Source organism: Lagenorhynchus albirostris, chromosome 16, assembly GCF_949774975.1.
Source record: "Lagenorhynchus albirostris chromosome 16, mLagAlb1.1, whole genome shotgun sequence".
NCBI classification, from domain to species: domain Eukaryota; kingdom Metazoa; phylum Chordata; class Mammalia; order Artiodactyla; family Delphinidae; genus Lagenorhynchus; species Lagenorhynchus albirostris.
The window spans coordinates 55,329,278-55,355,823 of NC_083110.1; the positions used below are offsets into that span (position 1 = coordinate 55,329,278).

General features: G+C 38.9%; 2 protein-coding genes across 3 annotated transcripts in view; one reads left to right on the forward strand and one right to left on the reverse strand.

The window, feature by feature from the left end:
* Positions 1–26,546, reverse strand: part of HPSE2 (heparanase 2 (inactive)) — a 572,092-nt gene that overhangs the window by 414,564 nt on the left and 130,982 nt on the right. The window lies entirely within an intron of this gene.
* On the forward strand, positions 4,082–4,723 carry LOC132507406 (sorting nexin-16-like). The gene is made up of 2 exons (XM_060126762.1): positions 4,082–4,343; positions 4,431–4,723. The coding sequence occupies exons 1-2, from the start codon at positions 4,196–4,198 to the stop codon at positions 4,589–4,591; spliced, it is 309 nt and encodes a 102-aa protein (XP_059982745.1). The 5' UTR covers positions 4,082–4,195; the 3' UTR covers positions 4,592–4,723.

The window sequence follows — 26,546 nt, forward strand, 5'->3', positions numbered from 1 at the left end:
TTTAAATTTTTCCTTTCAATGAAAAAACTGCTGACAGAAAAGGCACCTTGCAACTAGTCAAGTACCCTGGTAAGGAAACAGTCATAGCCAAAGGAACATAGCTACCCAAACTCATGAGTGTTTAGTGAAGGCTTGTTGATGATACCATTAGTGATTAAACTTCAGGGTCAAGATCATGTTCTGAGTAAAAAAACATAACACAAAGTTAAATCTGAAAATGCTGGAAATAATACTCCATCAAGCTACAGCTATAATGCATCAATGGAAAACATAGAGAATGGTTTAAATCAAGAGTCAGAAAACCTTTCTGTAAAGGGTCAGATAGTAACTATTTTAGGTTTTGCAAGCCATAGAGTCTCTATTGCACTGACATAGCTCTGCCTTTGTCATGCAAAAGCAGCCACAGAGAATGTGTCAAAGAAGAGTGTGGCTGTGTTACATTAAAATTTTATTTACAAAAACAGGTGGCAAAAGGAAGTGTTCAACTACAACAGTAACAGCAACCCAAACTCAACCACAGAATATGTCAAAGGGATATGGGAGCCAACTGAAAGAGCTCGCAATGGCCAAAGCTGGAACAATTTGAGCAATGAAATAAAGCAATATTGAATTACAATCAAAAGAATAAAATAAATATCCATGAGTCCATACTGATATTAATAAATGACTAAATGAATAAATAAATGAGAGAGAAGAGATGAATCTCTCATGCAGAAGAATACAAATAATTTATGTAGATATTCCATCTTCAAGAAGGTGGATTAAAACTCCCCACTCAGGTGTGGGCTGCACATAAGGACTTCCTTCCAAAAAGTATATTATGGAAAGAGGAGGAAAAAGAGTAACCTTATAGTGGAGAAATCTGACAAACACTACTTCAGCCAGGTGATCAAGGTCCACGTCAACAGTGATAAGTCATGTTGACAGTATGTAGTCTTCATATGCTGCAATGATAATATGGCACTTTATCTCTGTGGTTTTCTTTCCTAAACTGGTAGCCTAAGTCTAGTCATGAGAAAGACATGAAGCAAATCCCAATACAGAGACATTCTATAAAATATGACAGTTCTCCTTAAAACTGTCAAGGTTACCAAAAACAAAGAGAAGTCTGAGAAACTGTCACAATCAAGAGGAGCCTAAAAAGGCATGATAACTAAATGTAATATGGTATCCTGGGTGAGATCCTGAACAGAAAAAGAACATATGTAAAAACTAAGGAAATCTGAATAAAGTATGGACTTTTTTAGTTAATTAAAAAAATAAATAATAGATTGCAGGCCAGATTTGGCCTGGGCCAGCCTGGGTTAATTGCTATATTCAGTGCAGATCATGGTGGTCACCCAAAGCACAAAACAAAACATAGAAATAGGTGACAAAATGAGAGCAGGGCCTTTAGGGACTATCCAATCTAGCCCCTTATTTTACAGATGAGAAAAAAGGAGCAGAGAGGTTAAGTGTCTTACCCAAGTCCAACCAGCCTTTAAGTAGTGAACCTAAAGCTAGGATTTGGGGGTTTAACTTCCTGGCTAATGCTCTTTATGCTACACTATGTTGCTGCCTTCTCCCCTTTCCCTATATACATAGTTCCGAGTCACTACAAAAATAAGGGAGCACTTTGGCAACTCGTCTGACTTATGCTCTCCAGAAAAGAAAATCCTACTATGCCTTCCTATTTTCTTCCAAGATTTTTTCCCTAAATTTCCTATAATTGAAAGCTAGAACCCACAAAGCACCAGAGCCCAGAAAGAGTGACTCCTCACTGCTTTCCAACTCCTGATCTTGTTTACATGTTTGTCTGCAAAAGTTTTAATTAAATAAAAGAAAATGAGTGCTTTAAGTTCCCAATAAAATCTGTGCTGCAGTATGAGTCATTGTTTTCTTTTTTTACACTAGCCAGGGTAAAGCCTTCTGGTTTTAATAACTAATACTGCTGAGTTCAATAAAAAAGCACTTAATTTAATTTAATCCAAATCTTGATCAATGCCAGTTTCCCCTGGAATTTTATCTTTGTTTTAATTTGAGTCTCTATGTTCAGAAAAATGAGAGGCCAAGAGGAAAGGAACAGAAGTCAATTAGCTTGTAGGCTTGTTTCTAGGCAAAAGACATGAAAATATAAGATTGACAGGTAAATTCCAAGATGCTAATATTTCTGCCCTGCTGGACAAACTTTTCCTGGCAGAATTAATGTTTTCTTTAGTCCTGAATAAAGAAAGTGAACAATTCATAGACCCATTTGGAAAATATTTTTTAAATAAAATATCCCAAAGCCAATTAGTATCACATTTCTAAGTTAGAAGTATATTGCCTTTAATGTGTTAATAATCGAGAGATATGCTACTGTAAAATTAGATACAGATAGCCTCTTGAGTAAGTCTGCTTGAACACTAAAGCAGCCAGGCTCAGTGCTTGGGGGACTGGAATGGATATAAAGACTGAAATGCAAATAGAATGATGCAATTCTGAGGACAGTTTGATAAGCTTTTCTTAAATGGTCCTTTCATTACTGCAATAGAACTCAGTTCTATATCTGAAAACATACATCTTTTTAGAAAAATTGCTCCTTACTATTAACTGACCCCACTTCCTTAACTTATACCTGTTAAGTTCCTTACTGCCCTGTCAAGTGTGGACTAAAACCTTTTCAAGGTTGGGGAGGGGGGAGGTTATTAAAATCTACATTTTAGTTCAATTATGTAGTTTTTCAGAGCTTTTCTGAGGATCTTAAAAGAGGCCAGAGCATTAGGGCCAGCTTTCTATCTCCCCCCAGAGCAGGGTTACTGGCAGCCACATGTCCTTGCCACCATCCTGAAGTACTGATTCAACAGTGGACCACAGAGACAAAGGCAGCCAGTCTCTTGTAGAATTCCAAACTTCAGTTGCTGTAGCACCTGGGTTCTCCATAGGGGTTTCGTGTCCAAACCTGATCCAACTACAATTCACAGACTATAGAGTGTTAACCCTGGGAGGAAACTTGGAGAGCATCTGAGCCAGTGATTCACATACTTACAGATTTCATGGGCCAGTAACGTTTCAAAAACAATAAATACTGAGGGCACCAAAATAGGATTGCTCATTTTTTCATAGTCATTTGCTTTAACAAAATAAAGACACTTAAAATAGCTACTACCACTAATTATCAGCACCATTTCATAATGTTATATTTTAATACCAAAAATATGGGAAGGACGTAAACTTGGAACTTAAAAATTAAATAAATTTAGCCTCATTAAAAACTCACTACATTTTTCTTTTTTCTCATTTCATCCTCAATTGCTGAAAACTTCATCACACACTGACGTTCATCTATAGACCACTGTTTGGAAAACAACCAGCTAGTCCAACCCTTTTACTTTACTGATGAGAACACTGACTTCCTGGGAGATGAAGACTTACTCACAGAAATCAAATTGACTGATGGCAGAGACTGGACCAGAACCCAGATCTCTAAATTCTGAGTATTTTGCTTTTCCATTGACAGCAGATTATGTCATTGCTCAACAAACTCCCTGATCCCTGACTACATGCTTACGGAAAAATTAAAAAAGAGAGCTCTCCTTAAAAATTTATGGTCAGGGTGGAATAGGGAGGTAAATGGAGGTCTGGAGAACAGGTAAGTAACAACTCTAATTTAGAGAAGAATGTAATGTGCAGGGAGATGCAAATTGCATTGCTATGAAAGTTTTAGAAAAAGGAACCACTTATAGTTGGGGACTTCCTGATGTCTTTATAGGACAGGCCACATTTGAACTGGGCCTTAAGAAAACAAAAGGCAGTAAGGACATATATAACCGAGTGAATGGTGTGAGCAAAAATTAGTAGTAAAGTAAGTTAAGGATCTATGAAGGAATATCAAGTATTTGGATTTGGTCAAACCTGAAGAGTAGATAATAAAGAAAGAACAAGAAAGGTTGTTTGGATTCTGGGCCCTGCGGCCCGGGCAGAGGCGGGCAGAGGCAGGGAGCAGCTGTTTTCGGGAAGGGGGGTCACGTGAGGCCTCTCGGCGTGGTGGGTGGAGACGGAAAGCTGCGGTTAAGGAGGGTCGGATTTAACCGTCCCAGGGAAGCGCGCCCGAGCTGGATCGCGGAGCGGATTAAGGTAGTGAATTCCTAAGAAGAAAATAATGGATTGCATATTACTTGTTCTCTAATTGTTTGAACTCAGAAGTGTGCAGGTTTGTTGCAAAAGCCAAAAGAAGATGGCAACTCCTTATGTCCCAGTTCCTATGCCAATAGGGAACTCTGCTTCCAGTTTTGCAACCAACAGAAACCAAAGAAGTTCTTCTTTTGGGAGTATCGCAACAAGCTCAAACTCTTCCAAAGGCCAGTTAGAAGACTCAAATATGGGTAATTTTAAACAGACTAGTGTACCTGATCAAATGGAAAGCACTTCATCTGTCTGTAGCAGTCCCCTCATTAGGACTAAATTTACAGGTGCAGATTCTTCCATTGAGTATTCTGCTAGACCAAGAGAAAGTGAAGAACAAAATCCTGAAACAGTGAATTTGGAAGATAGACCTTCTACACCTATTATCCTGGGTTATGAGGTGATGGAAGAAAGAGCTAAATTTACTGCTTCCCTGGTGGCTCAGTGATTAGGAAAACGCCTGCCAATGCTGGGGACACGGGTTCGAGCCCTGGTCCAGGAAGATCCCACATGCCGCAGAACAACTAAACCCGTGTGCCACAACTACTGAGCCTGCGCTCTAGAGCCCATGTACCACAACTACTGAGCCTGTGAGCCACAACTACGGAAGCCCGTGCACCTAGAGCCCGTGCTCTGCAAAAAGAGAAGGCACCACAATGAGAAGTCCACACACCGCAACGAAGAGTAGCCCCCACTCGCCACAACTAGGGAAAGCCCACACACGGCAGCGAAGACCCAACACAGCCAAAAATAAATAAATAAATAAAATAAATTTATTTAAAAAAATAAATAAAATAAAATCTGCCTCCTCTTAGGTTAAAAAAAAAAAAAAGAAAGGTTGTTTGGGCATTTCAGTAGATGTTGAATGTCAGTCTAAGAAGTTTACACCAATGCATCTCAAATTTTAGTGTGCATAAGAATCCCCTGAAGTTACCAGAGTACAGATTTGGGAGACCAGAGATTCTGATCCAGTAGGTCTGGGTGAGGCCTGGGAATTCATTTCCAATAAGCTCCTAGGTAATGCTGATGATGCCCATTTGTGGATCATACTGTGAGTAACACTACGTTCAGTAACATTTAGACATAAATGGAAGACATTCACAACTAACTGAATCTTTTTAAGCAGAGAAGTGATACACTCTATCCTTGTCTATTTATTCACTTATTTTGGACTGAAAAGTGGAATTATCCAAAGACCAGTTATTAATTTTAGACCTTTAGAATTTTCTCTGTTGTGACCAAAGTTGTTCTCCCATAAAGAAATAATCCAAAATGTGGGGTGGGGTTTGAATTTGGGGGAATAAGATTTTGAAAAGTGGGGTTTGAATTTGGGGGAATAAGATTTTGAAAAGTCAAAAGACTAGGAAGGAAACTAAATGTGTTTATTAGCTACTACTTTGAAAATCTTTAAGCACAAAATATTATAAAAGGTAAATAAAACATACTTGGGAAGAAAAATTACTGTCAAATCAGCCTAACTAGGAATCTTCATCTTCCCTTAGAAGCAGGAATAAAGTTAACAATACATCCTCCAAGCTTGGAAAAAAACAGACTCGTGAATTGCAGTCTTGTGGAAGAGGAATCTCTTATCCTGATTGCAGAGATCAGAACTACCATCAATGGGTAGAAATTTTAAGGGATTAATAATATTGCTAAAGGTAAGAACTAATTTTTAAAGGCATAACTTTCTCATAAATCTGTTCAAAGATGACTGGATAACCTCATGAAATGAGGAGCCACCCTATCTTGGAAGTGCCTTAAGCAAAACCTGGTTAACAATTTGGCAGGTTTACTGCAAAGAGAAATCAAGCAAGCTTTCGATAACCGTTTGGCCTAGATGACCTCTAAGACGTCATCTAATGCTAAGAATCTAGGATTCCTTTCTCATCTTAACCCCTACCAAGAATCAGCAAAAGATTAGTCAGATACTTCAGAATAGACACAAAACCCTCATGAGGATGAATGTTAATTACACAATTTCAGAATACTGACAACTCAGCAATCATCAGTCATGCTTGGATACACTATTATTAGGGTTGGGAATCTGGACTCAATTAAAATGTTCTTTCTTCAATAGAATGTTACTTTTCATTACATTAAAATATTTAAAACCATTTTTTAAAATAAATTTATTTATTTGTTTTTCGGCTGCGTCAGGTCTTCGTTGCTGCACGCGGGCTTTCTCTAGTTGCGGCGAGCAGGGGCTACTCTTCGTTGTGGTGTACAGGCTTCTCATTGCAGTGGCTTCTCTTGTTGCGGAGGACGGGCTCTAGGCGTGCAAGCTTCAGTAGTTGTGGCACGATGGCTTTAGTTGTGGCTCACAGGCTCTAGAGCACTGTCTCAGTAGTTGTGGCGCACAGGCTTAGCTGCTCCGTGGCATATGGGATCTTCCCGGCCCAGGGCTCCAACCAGTGTCCCATGCATTGGCAGGCGGATTCTTAACCACTGTGCCACCAGGTAAGCCCGAAACCATTTTGATATATGCTTTAAGTACACATTTTTAGCACCTACTTCATGCCAGGCACTGTGCTTAAGTGTTTTCCTGAAATATGCATACCCAGGTATTATGTGGAATGAAGCTTCTTTAATTTTAAAGAGTCTTACTCCCTAGCAGTGGAGGAGTTAGTACCAATAAGGAGGAACAGTAGAAGAAATAGGCACCTACTTGAAGAGCTTCCCTGTCCAGGAATAGCTCCCCACCATCTGACAGTTTATGAAACTCCATTAATAAAAATCCTTTCCCTTGGTTCTTAAAGAATTTGTATTAAGTGACTTCCACTGAAAAGCAAATACATCCTAAGAGAAATAACTTAAGACTCCAGCAGCTTAATAACTTCCCCTCTTTGGACTTCAGTTTCCCTACCTGTAAAATAAATGGTTTTGACCAGATGATCTCGGTGGTATCCTCCAGCTACGGAAATCTAGGACTTATTCGGCCTACAGGCCAGAGAATGGGAACAACTTGTGGCTGGGTTTTAAAGGCTGCCTAGAAACAAATGTTAGAATCATAAGCAGCCCAAAGTACTTACAATGCTCAAACCCTCTCCTCAACCTTAAGTTATAAGGAAAGATTTAAACACACCTCCAAGCTTCATGGGTAATTCACTCCCTTACAGCTTCTGGACAACCTTTGGCTAATAAAGATTAAATAAACAAATATAAAAAACGATCCTAGGGGAGACCTTCAAGATGGTGGAAGAGTAAGACGTGGAGATCACCTTCCTCCCCACAAATACATCAGAAATACATCTGCATGTGGAACAACTCCTACAGAACACTTACTGAACACTGGCAGAAGACCTCAAACTTCCCAAAAGGCAAGAAACTCTCCACGTACCTGGGTAGGGAAAAAGAAAAAGAAAAAACAGAGACAAAAGAATAGGGATGGGACCTGCACCTCTGGGAGGGAGCTGTGAAGGAGGAAAAGTTTCCACACACTAGGAAGCCCCTTCGCCGGCGGAGACTGGGTGGCGAAGGGGTGAAGCTTCAGAACCACGGAGAAGAGTGCAGCAACAGGGGTGCAGAGGGCAAAGCAGAGAGATTCCAGCACAGAGGATCGGTGCCGACCAGCACTCACCAACCTGAGGGGCTTGTCTGCTCACCTGCCAGGGCAGGCGGGGGCTGGGAGCTGATGCTCAGGCTTCTGAGGTCAGACCCCAGGGAGAGGACTGGGGTTGGCTGCGTGAACACAGCATGAAGGGGGCTAGTGCACCACAGCTAGCTGAGAGGGAGTCCGGGAAAAAGGCTGGAACTGTCCAAGAGGCAAGAGACTATTATTTCGGGGTGCCCGAGGAGAGGGGATTCAGAGCACCGCCTCAACGAGCTCCAGAGACAGGCGCGAGCCACGGCTATCAGCGCAGACACTAGAGACGGGCATGAGATGCTAAGACTGCTGCTGCAGCCACCAAGAAGCCTGTTTGCAAGCACAGGTCACTACTCACACCTCACCTTCTGGGAGCCTGTGCAGCCCACCACTGCCAGGGGCTGGTGATCCAGAGACAACTTCCCCGGGAGAACGCACGGCGCGCCTCAGGCTGGTGCAATGTCACGCTGGCCTCTGCTGCCACAGGCTCGCCCCACATTCCATAACCCTCCCTCCCCCCACCTGAGTGAGCCAGAGCCCCCGAAGCAGCTGCTAATTTAACCTCATCCTGTCTGGGTGGGGAACAGATGCTCTAAGGCGACCTACACACACAGGCAGGACCAAATCAAAAGCTGAACCCCAGGAGCTGTGAAAACAAAGAAGAGAAAGGGAAATTCCTCCCAGCAGCCTCAGGGGCAGCAGATTAAATCTCCACAATCAACTTAATATACCCTGCATCTGTGGAATACCTGAATAGACAGCGAATCATCCCAAAATTGAGGCGGTGGATTTTAGGAGCAACTGTAGACTTGGGGTTTGCTGTATGCGACTGACTGACTTCCGGTTTTATGTTTATCTTAGTTTAGTATTTAGAGTTTATTATCATTGGTAGATGTGTTTATTAATTTGGTTGCTCTCTTCCTCTTTTTTTTAATGTATAGATTTTTTTTTCTTTTTCTCTTTTTGTGAGTGTGTATGTGTATGCTTCTTTGTGTGATTTTGTCTGTATAGCTTTGCTTTTACCATTTGTCCTAGGATTCTGTCTGTCCTTTTTTTTTGTTTGTTTGTTGTTAGTACAGTTTTTAGCTCTTGTTATCATTGGTGGATTGGTTTATTGGTCTGGTTTCTATTTTCTTCCTTTTTTATTTTTCTCTTTATTTTATTACTTTTTATTTTTAATAATTTTTTAATTTTTTATTTTAATAACTTGGTTTTTTTCCTTCCTTCCTTCCTTCCTTCCTTCCTCCTTCCCTCCCTCCCTCTCTTCCTTTCTTTCTTTCTTTCTCACTTTTCTTCTGAGCCGTGTGGCTGACAGGGTCTTGATGATCTGGCCGGCTGTCAGGCCTGTGCCTCTGAGGTGGGAGAGCACAGTTCAGGACATTGGTCCATCAGAGACCTCCCAGCTCTGCATAATATCAAATGGCAAAAGCTCTCCCAGAGATCTCCATCTCAACACCAACACCCAGCTTCACTCAACGACCAGCAAGCTACAGTGCTGGACACCCTATGCCAAACAACTAGCAAGACAGGAACACAACCCCACCTATTAGCAGAGAGGCTGCCTAAAATCATAATAAGTCCACAGACACCACAAAACACACCACCAGACGTGGACCTCCCCACCAGAAAGACAAGATCCAGCCTCATCCACCAGAACACAGGCACAAGTCCCCTCCACCAGGAAGCCTACACAACCTACTGAACCAACTTAGCCACTGGGGACAGACACCAAAAACAATGGGAACTACGAACCTGCAGCCTGCAAAAAGCAGACCCCAAACACAGTAAGATAAACAAAATGAGAAGACAGAAAAACACACAGCAGATGAAGGACCAAGATAAAAACCCACCAGAAAAAACAAATGAAGAGGAAATAGGCAGTCTACCTGAAAAAGAATTCAGATTAATGATAGTAAAGATGATCCAAAATCTTGGAAATACAATAGAGAAAATGCAAGAAACATTTAACAAGGACCTAGAAGAACTAAAGATGAAACAAGCAATGATCAACAACACAATAAATGAAATTAAAAATACTCTAGAAGGGATCAATAGCAGAATAACCAAGGCAGAAGAATGGATAAGTGACCAGGAAGATAAAATAGTGGAAATAACTACTGCAGAGCAGAATAAAGAAAAAAGAATGAAAAGAACTGAGGACAGTCTCAGAGACCTCTGGGACAACATTAAACGCACCAACATTCAAATTATAAGGGTTCCAGAAGAAGAAGAGAAAAAGAAAGGGACTGAGAAAATATTTGAAGAGATTATAGTTGAAAACTTCCCTAATATGGGAAAGGAAATACTCAATCAAGTCCAGGAAGCACAGAGAGTCCCATACAGGATAAATCCAAGGAGAAACATGCCAAGACACATATTAATCAAACTGTCAAAAATTAAATACAAAGAAAACATATTAAAAGCAGCAAGGTAAAAACAAGAAATAACACAAAAGGGAATCCCCATAAGGTTAACAGCTGATCTTACAGCAGAAACTCTGCAAGCCAGAAGGGAGTGGCAGGACATATTTAAAGTGATGAAGGAGAAACACCTACAACCAAAATTACTCTACCCAGCAAGGATCTCATTCAGATTTGATGGAGAAATTAAAACCTTTACAGACAAGCAAAACCTGAGAGAGCTCAGAACCACCAAACCAGCTTTACAACAAATGCTAAAGGATCTTCTCTAGGCAAGAAACACAAGAGAAGGAAAAGACCTACAATAACAAACCCAAAACAATTAAGAAAATGGGAATAGGAACATACATATTGATAATTACCTTAAATGTGAATGGATTAAAGGCTCCCACAAAAAGACACAGACTGGCTGAATGGATACAAAAACAAGACCCATATATAGGCTGTCTACAAGAGACCCACTTCAGACCTAGAGACACATACAGACTTAAAGTGAGGGTATGGAAAAAGATATTCCATGCAAATGGAAACCAAAAGAAAGCTGGAGTAGCAATTCTCATATCAGACAAAATAGACTTTAAAATAAAAACTATTACAAGACACAAAGAAGGACACTACATAATGATCAAGGGATCAATCCAAGAAGAAGATATAACAATTGTAAATATTTATGCACCCAACATAGGAGCACCTCAATACATAAGGCAAATACTAACAGTCATAAAAGGGGAAACTGACAGTAACACATTCATAGTAGGGGACTTTTCACACCCCACTTTCACCAATGGACAGATCATCCAAAATGAAAATAAATAAGGAAACACAAGCTTTAAATGGTACATTAAACAAGATGAACTTAATTGATATTTATAGGACATTCCATCCAAAGACAACAGAATACACATTTTTCTCAACTGCTCATGGAACATTGTCCAGGATAGATCATATCTTGGGTAACAAATCAAGCCTTGGTAAATTTAAGAAAATTGAAATTGTATCAAGTATCTTTTCCAACCACAACGCTATGAGACTGGATATCAATTACAGGAAAAGATCTGTAAAAAATACAAACACATGGAGGCTAAACAATACACTACTTAATAACGAAGTGACCACTGAAGAATCAAAGAGGAAATAAAAAAATACCTAGAAACAAATTACTATGGAGACATGATGACCCAAAACCTATGGGATGCAGCAAAAGCATTTCTAAGAGGGAAGTTTATAGCAATACAATCCTACCTTAAGAAACAGGAAACAGCTCATATAAACAACCTAACCTTGCACCTAAAGCAATCAGAGAAAGAAGAAAAAAAACACCCCAAAGTTAGCAGAAGGAAAGAAATCAAAAAGATCAGATCAGAAATAAATGAAAAAGAAATGAAGGAAATGATAGCAAAGATCAACAAAACTAAAGGCTGGTTTCTTGAGAAGATAAACAAAATTGATAAACCATTAGCCAGACTCATCAAGAAAAAAAAGGGAGAGGACTCAAATCAATAGATTTAGAAATGAAAAAGGAGAAGTAACAACTGACACTGCAGAAATACAAAACATCATGAGACATTACTACAAGCAACCCTATGCCAAAAAAATGGACAACCTGGAAGAAATGGACAAATTCTTAGAAATGCACAACCTGCCGAGACTGAATCAGGAAGAAATAGAAAATATGAACAGACCAATCACAAGCACTGAAATTGAAACTGTGATTAAAAATCTTCCAACAAACAAAAGCCCAGGAACAGATGGCTTCACAGGCAGATTCTATCAAACATTTAGAGAAGAGCTAACACCTATCCTTCTCAAACTCTTCCAAAATATACCAGAGGGAGGAACACTCCCAAACTCATTCTGCAAGGCCACCAAACCCTGATACCAAAACCAGACGAAGATGTCACAAAGAAAGAAAACTACAGGCCAATATCACTGATGAATATAGATGCAAAAATCCTCAACAAAATACTAGCAAACAGAATCCAAGAGCACATTTAGAGGATCATACACCATGATCAAGTGGGGTTTATGCCAGGAATGCAAAGATTCTTCAATATACGCAAATCAATCAATGTGATATACCATATTAACAAATTGAAGGAGAAAAACCATATGGTCATCTCAATAGATGCAGAGAAAGCTTTCGACAAAATTCAACACCCATTTATGATAAAAAATAAACTCTGCAGAAAGTAGGCATAGAGGAAACTTTCCTCTGCATAATAAAGTCCATATATGACAAACCCACAGTCAACATCATGCTCAATGGTGAAAAACTGAAAGCATTTCCACTAAGATCAGGAACAAGACGAGGTTGCCCACTCTCACCCACCTTATTCAACATAGTTCTGGAAGTTTTAGCCACAGCAATCAGAGAAGAAAAGGAAATAAAAGGAATCCAAATCGGAAAAGAAGAAGTAAAGCTGTCACTGTTTGCAGATGACATGATCCTATACATAGAGAACCCTAAAGATGCTACCAGAAAACTACTAGAGCTAATCAATGAATTCAGTAAAGTAGCAGGATACAAAATTAATGCACAGGAATCTCTGGCATTCCTATACACTAATGATGAAAAATCTGAAAGTGAAATCAAAAAAACACTCCCATTTACCATTACAACAAAAAGAACAAAATATCTAGGAATAAAACTACCTAAGGAGACAAAAGACCTGTATGCAGAAAACTATAAGACACTGATGAAAGAAATTAAAGATGATACAAATAGATGGAGAGATATACCATGTTCTTGGATTGGAAGAATCAACATTGTGAAAATGACTCTACTACTCAAAGCAATCTACAGATTCAATGCAATCCCCATCAAACTACCACTGGCATTTTTCACAGAACTAGAACAAAAAATTTCACAATTTGTATGGAAACACAAAAGACCCCGAATAGCCAAAGCAATCTTGAGAACGAAAAACGGAGCCAGAGGAATCAGGCTCCCTGACTTCAGACTATACTACAAAGCTACAGTAATCAAGACAGTATGGTATTGGCACAAAAAGAGAAAGATAGATCAATGGAACAGGATAGAAAGCCCAGAGATACACCCACGCACATATGGTCATCTTGTCTTTGATAAAGGAGGCAGGAATGTACAGTGGGGAAAGGACAGCCTCTTCAATAAGTGGTGCTGGGAAAACTGGACAGCTACATGTAAAAGTATGAGATTAGATCACTCCCTAACACCATACACAAAAATAAGCTCAAAATGGATTAAAGACCTAAATGTAAGGCCAGAAACTATCAAACTCTTAGAGGAACACATAGGCAGAACACTCTATGACATAAATCACAGCAAGATCCTTTTTGACCCACCTTTTAGAGAAATGGAAATAAAAACAAAAATAAACAAATGGGACCTAATGAAACTTAAGCGCTTTCGCACAGCAAAGGAAACCATAAACAAGACCAAAAGACAATCCTCAGAATGGGAAAAAATATTTGCAAATGAAGCAACTGACAAAGGATTAATCTCCAAAATTTACAAGCAGCTCATGCAGCTCAATATCAAAAAAACAAACAACACAACCCCCAAATGGGTAAAAGACCTAAACAGACATTTCTCCAAAGAAGATATACAGACTGCCAATAAACAGATGAAAGAATGTTCAACATCATTAATCATTAGAGAAATGCAAATCAAAACTACAATGAGATATCATCTCACACCGGTCAGAATGGCCATCATCAAAAACTCTAGAAACAATAAATGCTGGAGAGGGTGTGGAGAAAAGGGAACACTCTTGCACTGCTGGTGGGACTGTGAATTGGTACAGCCACTATGGAGAACAGTATGGAGGCTCCTTAAAAAACTACAAATAGAACTACCATATGACCCAGCAATCCCACTACTGGGCATATACCCTGAGAAAGCCATAATTCAAAAAGAGTCATGTACCAAAATGTTCATTGCAGCTCTATTTACAATAGCCCGGAGATGGAAACAACCTAAGAGCCCATCATCGGATGAATGGATAAAGAAGATGTGGCACATATATACAATGGAATATTACTCAGCCATAAAAAGAGACGAAATTGAGCTATTTGTAATGAGGTGGATAAACCTAGAGTCTGTCATACAGAGTGAAGTAAGTCAGAAAGAGAGAGACAAATACCGTATGCTAACACATATATGTGGAATTTAAAAAAAAAATGTCATGAAAAACCTAGGGGTGAAACAGGAATAAAGACACAGACTTACTAGAGAATGGACTTTAGGCTATGGGGAGGGGGAAGGGTAAACGGTGACAAAGCGATAAAGAGTCATGGACATATATACACTAACAAAAGTAAGGTAGTTAGCTAGTGGGAAGCAGCCGCATAGCACAGGGAGATCAGCTCGGTGCTTTGTGACCGCCTGGAGGGGTGGGATAGGCAGGGTGGGAGGGAGGGAGACGCAAGCGGGAAGAGATATGGGAATATATGTATATATATAACTGATTCATTTTGTTGTGAAGCTGAAACTAACATACCATTGTAAAGCAATTATACTCCAATAAAGATGTTAAAAAAAAATAAAAAAAAAGATGTGGCACATATATACAATGGAATATTACTCAGCCATAAAAAGAAACAAAATTGAGCTATTTGTAATGAGGTGGATAGACCTAGAGTCTGTCATACAGAGTGAAGTCAGAAAGAGCAAGACAAATAACCATATGCTAACACATATATATGGAATTTAAAAAAAATGTCATGAAGAACCTAGGGGTAAGACAGGAATAAAGACACAGACCTACTAGAGAACGGACTTGAGGATATGGGGAGGGGGAAGGGTGAGCTGTGACAAAGCGAGAGAGAGGCATGGACATATATACACTACCAAACGTAAGGTAGATAGCTAGCGGGAAGCAGCCGCATAGCACAGGGAGATCAGCTCAGTGCTTTGTGACCACCTAGAGGGGTGGGATAGGGAGGGTGGGAGGGAGGGAGACGCAAGAGGGAAGAGATATGGGAACATATGTATATGTATAACTGATTCACTTTGTTTAAAGCAGAAACTAACACACCATTGTAAAGCAATTATACCCCAATAAAGATGTTAAAAAAAAAGTCAAACAGATGGCCAAGAAGCACATGAAAAGCTGCTCAACATCACTAATTATTAGAGAAATGCAAATCAAAACTACAAGGATATCATCTCACACCTTTCAGAATGGGCATCATCAAAAAATCTACAAACAATAAATGCCAGAGAGGGTGTGTAGAAAAGGGAACCCTCTTGCACTGTTGGTGGGAATGTAAATTGATACAGCCACTATGGAGAACGGTACAGAAGTTCCTTAAAAAACTACAAATAGAACTACCATATGACCCAGCAATCCCACTACTGGGCATATACCCTGAGAAAACCATAATTCAAGAAGAGTCACGTACCACAATGTTCACTGCAGCTGTATTTACAATAGCCAGGATATGGAAGCAACCTAAGTGTCCCTCAACAGATGAATGAAATAAAGAAGATGTGGCACATGTATACAATGGAATATTACTCAGCTATAAAAAGAAACGAAATTGAGTTATTTGTAGTGAGGTGGATGGACCTAGAGTCTGTCATACAGAGTGAAGTAAGTCAGAAGGAGAAAAACAAATACCATATGCTAACACATATATATGGAATATAAAAAAAAATTGTTCTGAAGAACCTAGGAGCAGGACAGGAATAAAGACACAGACGTAGAGAATGGACTTGAGGACACAGGGCGGGGGAAGGGTAAGCTAGGACGAAGTGAGAGAGTGGCATGGACATATATACACTACCAAATGTAAAACAGATGGCTAGTGGGAAGCAGCCACATAGCACAGGGAGATCAGCTCAGTGCTTTGTGACCACCTAGAGGGGTGGGATAGGGTGGTGGGAGGGAGATGCAAGAGGGAGGAGATATGGGGATATAGGTAGATGTGTAGCTGATTCACTTTGTTATAAAGCAGAAACTAACACACCATTGTAAAGCAATTATACTCCAATAAAGATGTTTAAAAAAAATGATTCTATCCAGAATCCTGGAGGCCAATTTGCTGTTAATGGTGGTGTTCAGGCCCTAAAAGGTATTAACTTACAGAGTAGTTAAGTCTCCGAACACAGACCAGAGCTTTAAAAGATGTACAGGTGCCAAAATTAAGGGCCAAATTACCAATCTGTTTTAAATGATGGTCTGGGAATGCTCAGTATGACAAGGAAAATGTATGACAAACAATACCTTCAATATAAAGAAAAAGCTGCTTGAATTTATTAGAGGAAATGTGCTGCCTCTTGGGACTTCTTTTTTGCCTCTTCCCCAAAGAGGTGATTTTTCAAAATCGACTTCAATACACAGCTAATGCAAAATGACTCTTTAAGAACAAAATAAGGCTCATTTTAAACTAAAACAGTTTCCATGTCAGCATTTTCCAAAACCTTTGAAAACTTAGAAATCTGGAGGAAATGCACATTCCATTAGTATCAAAACTAGGTGCTTCCATGATATGCTAAATGCTATGTTACTCAACATGTGCAAAAGCTTTAGACCAGAGTAAAGCCGGCTGCCTCTCTACTCACCGACAAATTTAAACAATTGCACTGGCAGCCCTGCTAGATGACAGCAGAATGACTTCCTGTCAAGCAACCTCCATCCTCCAAGGTGACAGGAAATGGGTTTAAACACTGGTAATATCACTAATCAATCTGAGAGAGCATATGTTTCCAGCCTGCAATTGTTAAGTTTGGCTGCAGTGTGTTAGCTGCTTGCTAGGCCATGTGATTCAGCAAAATGACAGATGAAAGGAAGGGTCAGATCTACTAAGTGTTGAAGAAGTGTCATCAGTGTTGTATATTACTTCAAGATGTCCTCTGCATCAGAGGCATCTCACATATAGGGGTCGATTTCTTCTACAGAATTCTTCAGTTTCCCAATTACTCTTATAGAAGCTCCCACATTTATTTCAACACATGGGGAATTGGACTTTCTCTTATTTCTGATTGATACCAGATAGTCCAAAGTAATGGTCTTATTTTTCATGATCCTACCTTGGTCTTTAAGATAAGTGCATGCATGCATATACTTTCTAGCCCTGCCATGTTCACTCTTGTCAAGTTAAAATAGCCAGATTTTCCTCAAAAGTTCTTTCAAATGCCCCAGTTATCTTGATGCTTCAGGAACTGAGATGGTTCCCCCCTCAAATACATTGGCATTTATATTCTGCACTATTCAGTTTTACACTAAGGAGGGCATGAGGAAATATAATTTTCCCTTTATTTATAGAACAAAAGGAACTTTAGGGATCCTCTTCCAGAGCCTATTCTACCACAGATTCATTTCTTCAGTCATAATTATTTTTTGACCACTTATTCTAAGTCAGGAATTGTGCTAACTGTTACAATAATGAGTAGAACCAGACATGGTCCCTGATCTCTTGCAGGCACTTAATTAAATAATAAAACATTAACTAAGTAATTATTCAAATGAATGTATAATTCATAAGTTAAATATTCATACTTATTAAATAAGTTAATTCAGTTAATGTATAGTTATTAACTGAGGATGAGTAAATAGACATTGAAAGGTAGAGTGACTTCCTAAGGTCCCACAGTAAGTCTTTTATAGAATAACGGGTCTCCTGGCTCCCAGCCCAGTTCTCTTTCGGGCCATACCCCAGTGCATTTCACAGTTCTTCCCCTGGACTGAAAGATGATCTGACATTCTATTTCCAAGGCAGTCTCACAGCAGCTTCTCTAGAGCAGGGCTTTCCAAGGTTTTTACCTCCTACTACAACTATAAAATGCTTTGCTCTTTGCTAAGGCATACCTGGGGGAAGGGCAAGGAGGGTGTATGTTTGCCTGTTGGGAGGCATGGTTGAGGGCAGGGTACCTAGAGGCGACATCATCATGAAGTTCTCCTAAGTTGTTATGAAGAACACCCAAGACCACACTAGTGAAAGTAGAAGACAGCAGTGTCTACATAGTTTCTTGGGGGACCAGGATAACCTGCCCCAAAGGAAAAAGAGATATACCTGGGGATAGGTGAAGGGAGGCAATCTAAGTGATTTTCTAGAAGAACTACAAGCTTCTGTCTCAAATACTGGCTGAAAATGGTGACTCAGCTCAGCTTAAAGGGCCAGGGAACACAGAGGCCATGAACATAAGTTGGCAAACCAGAACAACCAGCTATGGCACAGGACAATGCTTCTTGGCTAGGAGAGCAGAGTCAGGACCCTCTGAAGCATTACCTCAAAGGTCAAGGTAGCAGGATCAGGTAGTCCAATTCCTCCTTCTCAGAGAAGGAAAGGACGTGGAAGTAAAGAACTCCCAGTTATCCAATCCCTCCATTAAGAGCTTTACAATTTCCTGTAAACCCTAAAACTTTCTCCCATAAATATAACTCCTCTCACAGCTTTTTTTTTTTTTTTTTTTTTTTTGCAGTACGCGGGCCTCTCACTGTTGTGGCCTCTCCCATTGTGGAGCACAGGCTCTGGACGCGCAGGCTCAGCAGCCATGGCTCACAGGCCTAGCCACTCCACAGCATGTGGGATCTTCCCAGACCGGGGCACGAACCCATGTCCCCTGCATCGGCAGGTGGACTCTCAACCACTGCGCCACCAGGGAAGCCCTCACAGCTTAGATTTTTATCTCCACAGGTGAGAAGCAAGCTGTCCTTGTGTGGACAGTGGCATCAATCTGCACTTCCAAACATTAGTGAATAAGAAAAATTTACTGAGCACTTATAGCTTGTAACAGATACTATTTTAAGACTTGGAATGCATTAATTTACATAATCCTAATAACCCTATAAAATAGCTAATATTATTATTCCCATTTCACAGATAATAAAACAAAGGAAGCTTAGAGAGGTTAGATTACTCACCCAAGGTTCTTCAGCTAATAGAAGGCAAAATCTAGGATTTAAACCTAGGTCTAATACACTCAAAGCTCATGCTCCTGATCACCATATTTATTGCCTCCTTGAGGGTCAGGGCAAGGCAAGATGTAGAGTACCTCACTACAGGGTCCTACTTTCAATTAATTAGGTCACACTCAGCAGCAAACAACAAGAACAAAGTAGTGTAACACTACATAAATGTAATATCTCACATAAAAAGAGGAATCTTAAAGTAAGGTGTTTTTAGGGTTGATTAATTTACGTGGCTCAGTGATATTTTCTATGATGTAAATCATTTCCAATTCTTGCTCGGCTGTGTTTTGGCTTTTGTCTTCAGGCATAGCCCTAAATGGTAGCAAGATGGCTGCAGCAGCTACTATGTGAGCTCTGTGTGAGGAGCAGCACTCCTCACACAGTGGTGTCTGGAGGCAGAAAAAGGACTGTTTTTCTCAGGGCATTTCTTTTAAAAGTGAAGAAACCTTTCTCAGAAACCGCCCAGTAGATTTCCATTTTTACCTCATTGGCCATTCCCAAATCAATCACTGGTGAAGAGATCAGAATTACCAGGATTGACTTAAAGTAATTAAGATCTACCTGCCTAAGGTTGAGAAGGAATCGGCTTCCCCTGAAGCATACAGCTGCCTGTTCCTAAACAAAAGTGAGGTTCTTTTAGACAAGAAGAAGGGCAGGAATGGCTGTTGGATAGAAAACTAATGGTAACTGCCACATACCCAAACCAATCCTAAGTGAAACTAGAATTATATCAACTGAGGTATTTTCTAACCACTGCCAAATACTAGTTGACAAATGCTTTCAAATCTAGTTATGTTCAAAGGCAAAATAGTAATCAATTCCAACCTTCTAGGCTTTTGGAATGAGAGGAAACTGTAGAAGCAACCAAAATAATGTTTCCACCTATCTGATGTCAAAGAAAGAAAAACATGGTTTCTCTCTAAGTCTAGAGTCCAGATGCCAAAGAGAAGGAAATATGTAGAAGCCATTCTTCCAATCTCTCTGCCCTTGATCAGAAGACAAAGGACTACTTGCTGCATCAAGGACCCAAGATGACTCCTGAGTATGTAACTACCCATGCTTCAGAATTTCTTCTGTATTAAATTAGGCGGAAACCATTCCTGTCTATTCATCCCTAGAGAGTGTTAACCTGGGACTGCCATTTCATGTCTCTGATCCTTAATTTAGGGATGATAATCTCTTCTTATATTAATAAGCAGTTCTGAAATAACACATGTGGAAGTTCTCTGTGAATTTTAATTTGGTATGCAAATAGAAAGTTCTGTTCAAAGTTCCAGTTTTATCCAGGGGCATAACGTACATCATGGAAATCAATGTAATGGGCCCCAAACTATTTGGGTTTTTGAAGAGCCTTTGCCAGTGTTCTCAGAGCTTATGGTTGACAGATTAGATAATTGTTCAGAAATTTTCACTCACTGTCCTCTACTTCCATGAGTCAATCCTAGGTTTGGCTGGCCATGTGACTTTCTGTGGCCAACAGAATTAGGCTGATGTGACAGTGACCTATATCTGAATCTAGGCCGTAGGAGGTCTTGCATTTTTCCATCTGCTCTCTTGTATTCTACCATCACCATAAGAATATACCCAGGTTATTTCTCTGGTCCAAAGAGCAGAAGTGATTAAACCAAGCCAAGACTAGGATCAGCTAATCCCCAGACAGCTCACCTTCAGACTTATGAATAATAATAAGTATTTGTTGTTTAAAGACACTGAATTTTGGAGTAATTTGTTATATAACAGCAAACCAATACAGTGCTCAAAGTGTTGCTATATCCAACACAGAAAGCATATGAATAAACAAATTGGGCAGTCCCCAAAAACAAAGACTCCAAGCACTTTGTCCTAATTGATTTTTATTACCAGTAACACTCAAAAGTGATTTCAGGTGTTTTTTCTTCTTTAGACCATACTGCTGGAAGAACTTCTTTCCCTGTCAATTCTCTCAGTACTCCTTATCCAAAACTGATCACCTGCATTGCATACTTATCTTCTCATTTAAGCAAGGGCCTGAAGAGCACTGGCTTTGTCTTATACTGAACATATCAAGATTAACAAAGTTACACAAGAAATTGCCTTACAAGTAAGAAGTGCCCGATAAACGTCTGTTTAATTAAATTCTGATTCTATTTAATTACAGTGGTGTCTGATGATCTAGAATAAATGATTTTCAAGTATAGAATCTCACTACCTAAATCAGCCCAGCAAAGACAAATGCACTGATAAGATGTTTGTTGTTTGTTGCTTCCTTCCCTGATTCCACCCTTGCTTCAAGTCCCATTCCCAAGCCCAGGGAATACTCTACCTCATTGCTTTCATGATTGCTTAGGAGTAGAGATCTTTTCTCCCTTATTCTTCCAAGACCTTTTAGTTGAGATCAGGCTGCACTGCTGGTGGTCCTAATGTCCATTCATGGAGATTTCCCTGGGTGAATCTCTCTTTCCTCCAAGTCCTTTTTGTCTATCTAAAGGTGTTCTTTATGACAATCTTCCTTCCATTTCCAAGTGTTCTCTAAAAGATTTCCTACTACTAGAGTATGTAATCTTTGTCTTCATCATGAAAATTTATTAATATTAATAGCTAATAAGTGTCTATTGCTTACCCCACATCAGGTCTGATATTAAATGATTTGTACACATGATATTTTTTCAACCTCCAGAGAAGCCCTTTGAGGTAGGCACTATTATTAACTCTATTTTATAGATGAGAAAACATCAACTTAGAATAATATATCCAAGGCTTACATAGAGAGTGAAGATTACTATCAAACCATCCATATCAACAAGTTCACATTTCCCAACATCATTTTGTCTCTAAATCTCTATACCTGACATAGTACACATCATAATGGATACACACAATTGCCTGTCCATGAATCCTATACATCCTATCCTGAAGAGCTCTCTCACTGAGCCACAAGGTGTCTGGTTCAGTATTATTTTCTCCCTGCAAGTATTTGTAGTCTTCAAATCAATACTGACTATCCAATTGCTTCTTCATCCCAAAGGATGAAGGGGTTAGGGACAAGTGTTTGCCTTGAACTGCAAAAGCTCTAGGAAGGGACCCTACCCTTCAAAGAATGGAAAAAATTTAGGAGGAAAAGGATCATCTCTTGTTGATGGTAGCATTAAGTGATTTTTAACCCAGCAAAAAATACGTTAGATTAGCCTTAAGTGCACTAAAATGTAAGTCGTTTTCTCCTTCATGAAATAAGTATTATGCCACTTACATCACTGAGATATTATAAGAACCAGATTATATATGGTAAAATGCTTTTCAAATTTCAGAATATTCATATAAGTGTTAATTAGTTTTTAATATTCTATGCTATACAAGTTACTTTTCCAATTAATTATAATCTTCTGAAATGAAGACTTTTTCCTTTCCAGGACTCTTCTAGAGTCCTAATACTGGTCTGGGCCCTCTGTTTTGCATTACTCCCTAATTTACAACATCCTAAAGACAGCACTTATTTACAAAGTCCTTCTACAATCATTTAATGAGCACAAATACAAGCACATATGACACAAAAACAAACTACAGATCATATCCCAGAGATAGCACATCACACATTCAGACCATAAGCATACAATTTACCAGCAGTGTATGAAAATTCCAATTTCTTCACATCCTTGCCAACACTTATTTTCCATTTTAAAAAATTATTATTACTATGCCTACTTTAGTGAATGTGAAGTAAATTTCACTGGGGTTTTTATTTGTATTTCCCTACTGACTAATGATATTGAGCATCTATTAATATGCTTATAGTTCTGTTTTTGTGGGTTTTTTTTTTTTTTTTTTGGTTCCTTCTAGTAGACTAAGCTTATAAATAACTGGGCAGTTTCGTGACTTCAAGATTCAAGATCTTAAAACAAAAAAAATTTTTTTCAATCTGTCCTTCCCATACCCTCTCCCCTTAGATTAGGTTCTCTTTTCTCAGCTGGAATGGTAAGGTCAGACATTCCAGAACTTCCTTCAGTCCCTTGACTTTCTTTGATGTATGCCCAGAAAGGGGCTATCCTAAGAAGCAAAGAAGGAACTTGAAGTGGTCAAGATACCGGAGATCCAAAAAAGATAAACAGAAGATTTGGTAGGGAAGAAGAGTAAGAATAGGGAGAAATATAGAGTCTATGAACTAGGCAAGTGTGGAAGATTGGAGCTGTTCCAGTCTATCTCTTTTAAGTTTCTGTATAGCTTTATTGAGTCATAATCAATATACAATAAACAAAATATATTTAAAGTATACAATTTGATAAATTTTAAAATAAGTATATATACAAGAAACCATTACTACTGTCAAGATAATGAATATATTCGTCATCCCTGAAAGTTTTCTTGTGCCCCTTGGTAATCCTACTCTCTTGTACCCAGGCAACCATTGATCTAATTTCTGTTGCTGTCTATTAGTCTACATTTTGTACAATTTTCCATTAATAGAATCATGTTTAACGTAACTTATCTAAATAATAAATTTATCCTAGTAATTTCTTGTTCCATGTATTTTGAAGCTCTGTTATTAGGTACATACAAATTTAGGATGGTTATATTTTCTTGGTAAATTGATACTTTTATCACTATGTAATATCCTTCTTTATCTCTGGTAATTTTCTTTTCTCTTAAATCTACTTTGTCTGATATTAATGTGCCTCTGCAAATTTCTTTTTATTAGTGTTTTCACAATATACAGTCAGCCTTCCATATCCATGAGTTTTGCAACCACGGATTCAACCAACTGCATATTGAAAATACTACACAATCTGCAGTTGGTTGAATCTACAGAATACAAAACCTGTGGGTTTAGAGGTCTGACTGTAAGGGACTTGAACAACCTTGGATTTTGGTATCCATGTGCAGGCGGTCCTGGAACCATTCAGATACTGGGAATGACTAATTTTTTCTATCCTTTTAGGGGTTTTTCTGTGGTAAAATATGGATAACAAAATTATCATTTCTATTGCTATTCCTCCATTTCTGATCTTCTAAGTTTCCTTCTGGTACCATTTCCCTTCTGTCTGAAGAACCCACTGTAGCGGTTTTTTAAGACGTTTCCAAGAAATGAATTATTTTCATTAGTTTGAGAATGTCTTTATTTCACCTTTTTTCTGAAAGATATTTTCACCTGATATAGTTTGGAGTTGAGAGTTGTTTTCTTTCAGCACTTTAAAAATGTTGTTCCACTTCTTTCTGGCCATCATGGTTTCCGATAAGAAACCTGCAATTATTTGAATTGTAGTTCTCCTGTAAATAATGTATCATTTTTCCCTGGCTGCTCTGAAGATTTTTTCTTTCTTTAAGTTTTCAGCAGATTGATTATGATGTAGACAGTATAGATTTCTTTATGTTTATACTGTTTGTAGTTCTCTGAACTTCTTGAATCTGCAGGATTATGTCTTCCCTCAAATGGGATAAGTTTCAGACATTATTTCTTTAAATATTTTTTCTGCATTACACTTCTTTTGCTCTCCCTCTGAGACTCTGATGACATAAATGTTAAACATTTTGGGATCCTCAGATCCTTGAGGATCTGTCAAATTATTATTCAATCTTTTTTATCTCTTTTGTTCAGATTGGATAGTTTCTCTTGATCTATTTTCACATTCACTGATACTTTCCTCTGTCATTGCCACTCTGCTATTAAGCCTCTGCAGTTAGTTTTTTATTTCAGTCAGTATATTTTTTAGTTCTAAAATTTCCATTTGCTTCTACTTCATATTTTCTATTTCTTCACTGAGACAGTCTATATTTCCATTTATTTTAAGAGTGTCCACCTTTACTTGTTGGAGAATTATTATAATAGCTACCTTAGAGTTTTTGTCAGATAATTCCAACATCTGTGTCATCGTGTCATTTGCATCTGTTGATGCAAGTTGAGATTTTCCTGGTTATTTATATGCCGCATAATTTTGGAAATATCCTGAACATTTTGAATAATATGATATAAGACTCTGAGTCTTGTTCAGTTCTATGGAGAATACTGATATTTTTGTTTTAGTAGTCAATCAACACAGATGAGTTCAGGCCAGAGTCCAAACCAGTCCTCCATAGGTTATGGCTTCAAGGAGAGTTCTGTTTTCAAAGCTTTTACAGTGCTATTTAATATATTCTGCATGTGTGCCTCCCCAGCCCCTCTGACAAGCACAGTACTGCATCAGTGGTATAGTTCTCAGTTCAGTTCCGATAGTTTTTAATATGGTGTTTAGGATCAGATTCATGAATACCCAGCTCAGCGATGAGCCTTTGAGCACATAAATAACTCAGTTACTCTCCTGAGCCCCTCCCTTTGAACCAGTTCGATTCTTTTGATGCCTGCTTTTTAGTTTTGTTGAGCAGGACCAGAGCAACCTTTGATCCAATACTGATTTTACCCCACCAATGAGGGAATATCCTTATGAGTAATTTATCCAGTGTCCCATTAATTATGAGGCCTTTAACTATGGCTGGTGAGAATACTAACTATTCCAAGATCTGTGTAAACCTCATATATTATTCCTTCTGCTTCTTTTGGGTAGATATTCCTGGCTTCTGACAGTTTCAGCACATACATGTGCTGGTCAGTAATCAGCTGAAAACTCATTGGGGACACTCTGAATATCTTTGAAGCTATCTCTATATACAGATGTAAACTCTAGCCACCTTGGCCTTCCTGGACTCCCAGTTCAATCTCCTCATCTCAGGGAAACCAAGGAGGGAGGTTTCCTGCTCCTTCTATTGAAGACTGGAAACTTTCTACTAGCAGTAAGCTGGTGCAATTATAGAGCTTATCTCATTTGTTTTCTTTTCTCTGAGATCACTGTCCTGAGCTACCTGATGTGCTATGTCTTCATAACTTTTTGTCCATTTATTTTGCCTGGTATGGTAGATATTTCAGGTGAGGAGATAAATCCAGTCCCTATTACTCCCCCTTGGTCAAAAGCAGAGGTCCCCACTCTCTTTTGATAGCAAGCTCCATGCTCTGACCATGAAGAACAGTGACAAAGAATGAAGATTAAGAATGACAGTGAATTGAGGCCAGAGAATCTATTGGGAATCTAGATAACATGGGTTCTAAAGTGCAGTATAATGGCAAAAATAAGGTCAATTAACATAGGAAGGTAGAATTAAGTCCAATATGGTAGCTGAAGTCAGCAAAGATTTGGAAAGCATAGGAAGATAATAGAGCATGGACTTCCAATGAGAAAATGTTCTGGAAAAGGTCCCCACAACATGATTGCTCTGTGAGGGCAAGGACTTTGTCTTAGTCACTGGTATATGGGCTAGACACTGTTCTAGGTTCTCGATAAACATTTATGTTGAATGAATATTTGTTGAATTAATATAGTTGAGGCAAACCCTCCATTCTTTCCCCTTGAATATACAGAAGTGGGGTAATGAGAGTTATGTGTAGAAGATATATCTGGTTTCACTTGAAAGCAAGTTTTTGGTTAATTAGAGAAGCTGAAGGAAGAAATAAGAATATGTTTAACAAGAAGGAATTTGCCCATAATAGGACAAGAACCCTTGGAA

Excerpts from the sequence above, each read along its gene's own strand:
- LOC132507406 (XM_060126762.1), top strand. The coding sequence starts at position 4,196 with ATGGCAACTCCTTATGTCCCAGTTCCTATGCCAATAGGGAACTCTGCT. Across the intron at positions 4,344-4,430 it reads GTTAGAAGACTCAAATATGG|GTGCAGATTCTTCCATTGAG; the intron begins GTAATTTTAAAC and ends CTAAATTTACAG.